At 35.9% G+C, this 8,809-nt stretch overlaps 1 protein-coding gene across 1 annotated transcript; it reads left to right on the plus strand.

The window, feature by feature from the left end:
* Window positions 1-2,156: 2,156 nt before the first annotated feature.
* Window positions 2,157-6,356, plus strand: LOC145932799 (uncharacterized). Its single transcript, XM_083032042.1, has 4 exons — window positions 2,157-2,325; window positions 2,576-2,872; window positions 3,043-3,401; window positions 5,211-6,356. The coding sequence occupies exons 1-4, from the start codon at window positions 2,157-2,159 to the stop codon at window positions 6,213-6,215; spliced, it is 1,830 nt and encodes a 609-aa protein (XP_082888168.1). The 3' UTR covers window positions 6,216-6,356.
* The last annotated feature ends 2,453 nt before the right edge of the window (window positions 6,357-8,809 follow it).

Genomic DNA, 8,809 nt, shown 5'->3' on the forward strand with positions numbered 1-8,809 from the left:
TGATATAATATGATGTATAATATAATACTGACGGTCGTTTGATCATAAAATGATTATAAGTATAAACGGTCATAAAAGTGACTTGTAATATAAATACAATAATAAATGCTGTCAGGTCACAACAGATCACAAACGAGGGTACTAAACCCGTGAAAACCATAAACAATATAAAGGACCCCGCACAAACCTTATGGAAAATGGCTTTCGGTAAAATTGGCTGTAACTTTGCCATTTTGTACTTCAAGTGATGCTGATCAAAAGTTACCATTGTCACAAGTCAATCCTATGAGCCGTTTTTGTTCCAAAAAGGCTCAAAGTTTGATAATACTACCTATGATACGTGTATTATCGAACTTTGAGCCTTTTTGAAACAAAAATGGCTCATAGGATTGACTTGTGACAATGGTAACTTTTGATCAGCATCACTTGAAGTACAAAATGGCAAAGTTTCAGCCAATTTTACCGAAAGCCATTTTCCATAAGATTTGTGCGGGGTCCTTTATAAAATTATAACTATATTCTTTTATAACTCGACAGCCTTTCGAACCGGCGTTATCAGAATTTTTGGGATTGCTAGATTTTGGATAAGCGATCTACAATTGTTGAATATATGTGATGTAAGCATTCTGTATCTACCTGTACTGTTTTTCTGTCGTTTTATACATAACATTTCGGACATTAATCTTTTGTCCAAATTTCTTCATCCAAAATCTCAACACTCTCCCAGTTAAATTCGTGATTTGACAATCTGTGATCTGTAATCACAGATTGTTGTGAGGTTTCTATTGATATGGCCACAATGTTCTGCAATGCGTGTTTTTAATAATCTGCTTGTTTGGCCTACATACGACGCGTCGCAATCCTTACAAGATATTTTATAAACCACATTCTTTCGCGAGTAATTTGGTAACAAATATTGAACTTTTATAAAAATTCAGAGTTTATCAGGCCCGAATAGGACATTATCATGTTATCTTGGACTGTATGCTTGAATCGTTCTGATATTCCCGGAACATACGGAATGTTAAAATATTTTGAACGCTCTGTGGCATCATGAGCCGAAACCCCGGGCTCGCGCATAGGCTTTCTCTCCATATTATGGAACAATGTTTTAATCTCTTGTGGAAAACTTGGAAAATGAAAAATAATGGATACCCATTATCCCGTAGCACTCGTATCGCGAATTCGAAGTTTTTTTGGTGGAATCCTTGGATGGGATAGTCATATAGCTCTATCCACTAAGCACATGATTGTGCCTCTTTTTTGGCAGAGAGGGTGTTGGGATTCATAATTGAGGTATCTGCGCGAAAAGATGGGTTTGTGATACCAATCGAATTCGATTTTGCGTTCTTATTTCCGACGCACCGGCTCTTATTAGCCTATTCCTTTAATCCTTTATTCAAAAATAGATGTGTTAGATTCTAGTTCTTTTAGGGTAAATAATTTTGTTTTTACATAATGTGTTGTGGATACTGCTTTGGTACTTTCATGTATTCCCAAAATTTTTCGGTAATCATAATTTTGTTTTTACACAATGTGTTGTGGATACTGCCTTGGTACTTTCATGTATTCCCAAAATTGTTCGGTAATCATCTATGGACTATGGATGTCCGGTCGTTTTTTCTACAGCGAAGTATTCGCTGGATAACCTCAATGTGATGCATTACACATGGCTTGTATTCTGAGCTCACATTTATCGGCACATTTAAAGAGCCACATTTAGAGACGCAGATAAATGTACTAGTAATATAACTAAAATCGGTCGTATTCTCATCGCACATTTAAAGCGCCTCTAACTTAGAGGTACATTTATAATTAGTCCTGCTAAAAAATTTTTTCTAATCATATATAACAATATAAAATTCTATATAAGCTATATATAATTATTATATATTTTTATAGGACTTACATAATTATATATAATTATGCCCCGTGTCTCGTTCTCGAGATCACTCTTAGACAACCATGTTGTACCGCTAGTTAGCGTAGGTATCGCCACAATCTTCAGCTTCCGTTCAAGTAGAGCGCTGCTTTCCGGATGCTGCCGGTCCTGCAGCGCCATCCATTCTTCATAACGCTTTTTGTGCACGTTGTATTTGCCACGACTTCAGCATTGTGGGAGAATTGATTAATAAATTAGATAGTATTTTGCAGAAATGAAGAGAGTTAGACAGAGTTCACCTTCAGTGGAAAGGTTACAGAAGAAGTTAAAGAGGTTAAAAGAGCAGATAAATGTGAAACTGACTCAGAAGGCTGACAAACTACGGGCACCGGAGGGTGACGCGGTAGCAAAAGTAGACGAACAGGAAGAAGTATTGGATTCAGGTAGGATTTTATACAAAAATAAATTGAAATCATATTGGCGGCGAGCTCACACGAGAGGTGAGACAAGTCCGTACATGTCAACTAGGTTATGTAATCGCGTCTCGATTAGACAGTACATAACCTAGATTGTTTTGCTCTTCTAGTGATTACGGATGAGTCGGATATTCCGTTCTCGAAAAGTAGTTCCGATAAGGAGAATGAGGAGCCGACAATAATTCCAGAGGCATTAGAAGAGACACGGTCTTGGCAGAGGGAAATAACTTCGCTGAGTTAGACCAGGAAACGCTGGAGATCCTGGGTGACAACAGTGGTTTCACGGATGAAGGAAAGCTAAGACTTCATCCAAAGTTGGCCCTTACATGGGAAAAAATAGTATTGGAAGGATTCAAAAAAGAGAAGAAGATGGAACTTCTCGAAAAATATCCGCGCAAGGGCAATTGTCCAATTCAATCGCCGAAGCTCAATCCGGAGATTGAGGCGAGTGTAAATGACACGATAAGAAAGAGAGATAAGTATCTGGCAGCAGATCAGGAGCTCTGTGGTGCAAGTTTATCCGCTCTGGGAGTCGCAATTAATAGGATTTTTGAAGGCTAGAATCAACAAGTCAATACAAAAGAATTGTTGACGGAGCTGATAGCATCAGGTAAAATTTTGTGTGAGCTATTCAATCAGCTAACCAGAGCAAGAAAGGCTTTTATTTATCCGGGGCTGGATAAGAAAGCGAAGGCAGTACTGGAGAATTCCAAAGTAGGAGAATTCTTATTCGGACCGGAATTGTCGCAACGTATAAAAACAGCGAAATCGGTAGAAAAATTAGGTCTACCGTTGAAATCTCAAGCGACCGAGAAGAAGTCGACTTTCAAGGCTGCGTCAACGTTAAACTGGAAAGGCTCGTCTGGAGCGTCCCGAGACCATACCCAGGCGGGCTACAGAAGACAAGGCTACCAGAGACCCTTTGCGCAAAAAACATTTGCGCAAGGAAGGAATCGTCGATCGACGAATCAAGGCCAAGCACAAGTTCAACAATCAGCGCCGCAGTCGAACCCTGCACCCCCAGCTCAGAAATAAATCAGAAGGTGAGTAATATCGCGGGACGACTAAGATACTATTCAAAGGCTTGGTCTAACATTACATCCGATAGTTTTATATTAGAGAGCATAAAAGGTTATAGGATTCCCTTCGCTAGTATTCCTACACAACAAGATAACTTCAGAGAAGGTCTTCTATATAAGAAGGATGACTTACATATGCAGGAAACAATTAACAGTCTAAGAAATAAAGGAGCAATCAGAAGAGTGAGGCCTTGCAAAAACCAATTTATATCGACGTATTTTTTGGTCCAAAAATCGAATGGCAAGCAAATATTTGTATTAAATCTGAAACAATTAAATAAATTTATTGTTACAGAGCATTTTAAAATGGAGGATATTCGTACGGCAATAAAATTATTGCCACGAGAAGGTTATATGGCAAGTCTGGACTTAAAGGACGCATACTTCTTGATTCCTATACATAAAAGTTGTCGCAAATTTTTACGGTTTATATGGAAAGGACAAATTTACGAATGGACTTGCGTACCATTTGGGCTCAGCATAGCACCCTGGCTGTATACAAAAATCATGAAGCCAGCGATAAATGTACTTATTGTTAGAGGAAAAGGATTGTCGTCAGCAGTCTACTTGGACGACTGGTTATGCTTCGGGAATACGAAGGAATGTACGAAAAATATTGAAATTACTAAGCGGACTTTGGAAAGCTTAGGTTTCGTAATTAATAAAGAAAAAAGTTGCTTGGTGCCGAAGACCAGATGTCAGTTCCTAGGATTCATTTTAGATTCTATAAACGGAACACTGGAATTACCAGAGATCAAACGGGAACAAATAATTCAATCAATCAAGGAATTGAGAAAAAAAAATCATGCAGTATTAGAGAATTTGCACAAATTGTAGGCCGTATCACAGCAGCATGCCCAGCGGTTCAATACGGATGGTTATATACAAAAGGTTTAGAAAGATTTAGCGTTATTAAGAAATAACGATGATTACGAAAGAAGAATGAAAATTCCTTCTTTTCTATCAGCGGATCTCGACTGGTGGGAAGAGAATATTAAAAATTCGTCAAACCCAATAAAACAACAAAAATTTTAGTTGGAAATTTTCTCGGACGCTTCAACAACAGGTTGGGGTGCTGCATGCAACGGAGAAGTCACGTATGGAGCGTGGGACGAAGCGGAGAGTACACAGCATATAAATTATTTAGAACTAAAAGCAGCGTTTTTCGGATTAACCTGCCTTGCTGCAGACAAGCAAAATTGTGAAATATTGCTGCGGATCGACAACACTACAGCTGTATCATATATTAATAGGATGGGAGGTATCAAGTACCCGAAGTTGAATGCTATAACATAAACGATATGGCAATGGTGTGAGCAACGAAAGTTGTGGTTATTTGCATCCTACATAGCTTCAAAAGAAAACGTTGAAGCGGATAGTGCCTCAAGAATGGACTATATAGACACAGAATGGGAGCTAGCTCCTTGGGCTTTTCAAGACATCATTAGTTTATGGGGCTATCCGGAGATCGATTTATTCGCATCAAGAATAAATAAAAATGTATTAAATTCTGTTCATGGCATCGCGATCCAGAAGCATTCTGCGTAGACGCATTTACGTTCGAATGGACAAATTATAGATTTTATCAATGGCATTCCCGCCATTTGCATTGATTCTTAGAGTTTTGAAAAAGATTCAACAAGACTAAGCGCAAGGTATCTTAGTCGTCCCTGATTGGAGATCTCAACCATGATATCCCTTGTGGAATTCCATGTTGATAGCACCACCGTTACTATTTGAACCAAATAACGATATCTTGTTATCTGCTTGTAGGAAAATTCATCATCCATTGGCTACAAAAATGAGACTGATGGCCGGACTATTATCAGGAAAGCCTACGAGAGGTTAAAAATTAAGGATCATGCAATAGACTTGCTTTTGCAGTCAATATCGGAAGCAACGTTAAAACAGTATCTTAAACCGATAAGCGACTGGGCTGGATTTTGTGCTACGAAGAAATATGAGATATTTAATCCACAAGTCGAGCAAGTCATTGAATGGCTCACCGATAAATTCATACAAGGGTCTTCATATGGGACACTGAATACATATAGATCAGCTTTATCCTTAATTACAGGAGACAAAATAGGAAAGAATCCAATGGTAGCAAGACTATTGAAAGGGATCTTCAACAATAAACCTACGAAGCCTAAATATGAAGAAATGTATGACTTGGAGCCAGTATTGCAAGAGTTGGAGAAACTGTTTCCACTGGAAAGCTTGAGTTTAACTGAGTTAACGAACAAATTAATATTATCACTAGCCTTAGTAACGGCACATCAAAAACAGATGCTATCATTGATAAAGGTGAGCAATATAAGAAGAACTAAAGATGGTTACGAAATAAAAATCCCGGACAAGATAAAAGTAACAAGGCCAGGGGCATATCAGCCCTTACTGCTGCTACCAAGATTGGAGGCTAAGCCAGAGCTTTGCGTTGCAAAGACATTAGAAAGGTATCTACTAGTAACTAGTAAGCTGAGAGGTGATTGTGACGAATTATTATTAACCACAAGGAGTCCATACAAAAAAGCATCTAAAGATACCATTAGTAGATGGATACGAGTCTTTCTAGCCAGGTGTGGCATAGGAAAAGAATATACGCCACACAGCATTCGTCATGCTTCGACATCGGCAGCATGGAAAAAAGGAGTAGACATCAAGATAATTAAAAGTCTAGCTGGATGGTCGCAGAACTCAAGAGTATTTGATAAATTCTATAATAGACCGATAATAAATAAAAAGAGTTCGTTTGCAGAGGCAATATTAGAAAAATAAGAAGTTTAATTAAAGAATGTAAAGATTATATTATCAAAAAACAAAAGTAATATAAGTGTTAATAAAGTATATATACATAGAAATATACGGATTAGCCTCTAAACATCTACATGGTTGGCTAAGAGTGATCTCGAGAACGAGACACGGGGCATAATCGAGCGATCGAACGAGCCGAAGGCGGGCTCGTTCGATCGCTCGATTTTATATTAATTCTATAATAATGGCTCCTATACGTGTGTGTGTGTGTGTGTGTGTGTGTGCGTGTGTGCGATCGAAGTTCGGGAAGTGAATGCAATGTGTAATCGTGGTCCGCGAGATGTGATCGTGATCCGTGTGATCGTGGTCCGACATATATAATTATAATATATATAAAAAATGTTTTACCGGAACTCGCGAACCACGATCACACATTGCATTTACTTCCCGAACTTCGATCGCATGATTTTCGTCAAATACATTCATGATAGAAGTCCGTTTAGTTAGTTTCATTCCAAAGACTTTTCGTCCTAATTAATCCTTTGAAGTGAAAATAGTGTCAATCGAAATGCACCCTTCATTATCAAGAGACACGGTAGTGTCTCGCGCTAAGTAAGAGCGAAGCTCCATCCCAGCAGCGAGCCACCGGCCGTGTATCTTTACGCGAGTCGGATAGTTGAGAGATATATTATAGACGTATATATTATAGATATATAGAGATATATATAGACTATATATATAGATTTCGGATACTCAATAACGGCTGAAGCTATCGAGTTCTCATTACGCTTAATCGATAAATTGAGGTCGAATTATATAATAAAAGTTTCTTTATTTTTGCTCTACGTGCTTTTTTATTAATAGATATCATTATGCAAAGTCTCAAAGTGAAACTTTTCCTTTAAGAAACGTCCACGTCACCGTCGTCATCGTCATTCACGCAAGTATCCAATCGCGTGCGTCAAATTCTGTACAGTTGGAGCGTTTGACACAAGACTGCGCTGGAGGCGTTTCTATTCATGATTATACCACAAAATGATGCGTGAGATGTGTGTGATGTGATGACATATAATAATAAATAATAAAGTTAAAGATCCGTTGTCCCCGGTGGATTAAATATACTTTTGATATTAAAAAGGTAAGTTAACATTTATTTTCATACGTTGAAACTCAACTTTTTTAAAACTATAATTAGGTTAGATTATTAATAAATCAATTATAAAAGTTAAATAAATATAAACAATTTTAATATCATATAGATATATTGTATATAGATATATTATTTATATATATGTGTATATATATATATATTTATATATATATAAATATTCGTATTTTAGATGGATTTGCATAGATGCATAGATGTCGATAAAGTGGAAGAGGGCAAATAAAAAAATTTTGAATAAAAAGAACTTAGCGCTGCTAAATTTCAAAATTAACGTTAGCATATAGTTTAATTTAGCAGCGCTAAGTTTTTTTTATTCAAAATTTTTTATTTTTTTTATTTGTATTAATTTTTAATTTTTGCATAAATTTTTAATTTTTCTTTAATTTTTAATTTTCTTTTAATTTTTAATTTTCTATTAATTTTTTATTTTGTTTTTTTTTGTGTTTTGAATTATCTTTTTATTATTATGATTCTACATGGGTTTGCAACTTCCAGCGTGAAGAGAGGTCTATAATTATACGATTCTACATGGGTTTGCAACTTCCAGCGTGAAGGGAGGTCTATAATTATAAATATTTCTCGAACATTCGGACAAGATCGCAGTATCTTTTCGAATTATACTTTACCCAGAAATCCTGTTGCGCCTGTCAAAAATATACTTTGTCCAGTGTAAAACGCCGGAATCGACTTGGCTGAATCAATTGTATTCTTATCCATTATTATTAAAATAAAGCAAATAAACAACAAATAATTAACAACGTAGAAGCAACAGCAAAAAATATATACAAGTGTACTTAAAAACGCTATTATCACTTTTAAATCGATATCGTTACTAAACATTAGTCAGACTTCGATTATATACAAGTGATAAAGCTAAGCACAGAAAGAGAGAGATTGAGAGAGAGAGATAGAGGAGGGGGGAAAAAGGAACTGTATGTATCAATAAACCGGAAATATAGATCAAAGTTAAAAGAATAAATTTTTTACATACAATGCAGGCAGTTTTACTATTAATAGTACGTATCATTCGCCAATAATCTTAAATACCCGTTAATTATTAAATATCCGTCGATTTAATAAAGAATGTAATGTTAAAGAAAGGTGACGGAACACATCCGATATTGTTTAAAGTACCGAAACAGAAATCCGATATATAATAGCCGATAAAATATCAAATAAGAGACATAATATAAAAATAAAAGAAACATAACCGGAGATAAGAAATATGAAATATGTCTTTTGGTTTAAGCTGCATCTTATAATAATTTTTAGACTTGTTTTTGTAAAATATTGTTGACAATTGTTTTAAATATAAAATACGAATTAAATATATGTTATTGTTATATTATGAAACACCTTACATCAACAAGCCCTTTTACATGGATAATTTATTTTACGTGGAATATTATAATAATTACAAGGAGAATATAATATTAAAAAGAAATTTTAA

The sequence above is a fragment of the Prenolepis imparis genome, unplaced genomic scaffold (genome assembly GCF_030444845.1).
Source record: "Prenolepis imparis isolate NDT839.2.m4 unplaced genomic scaffold, iyPreImpa1.0 SCAF_2, whole genome shotgun sequence".
NCBI lineage: Eukaryota > Metazoa > Arthropoda > Insecta > Hymenoptera > Formicidae > Prenolepis > Prenolepis imparis.

Bases quoted from the DNA above. Each gene is read 5' to 3' on its own strand.
- LOC145932799 (XM_083032042.1), top strand. From the start codon at position 2,157: ATGAAGAGAGTTAGACAGAGTTCACCTTCAGTGGAAAGGTTACAGAAG. The intron at 2,326-2,575 runs GTAGGATTTTAT...CGGTCTTGGCAG, and splicing joins GGAAGAAGTATTGGATTCAG to AGGGAAATAACTTCGCTGAG. The intron at 3,402-5,210 runs GTGAGTAATATC...ATCTGCTTGTAG, and splicing joins GCTCAGAAATAAATCAGAAG to GAAAATTCATCATCCATTGG.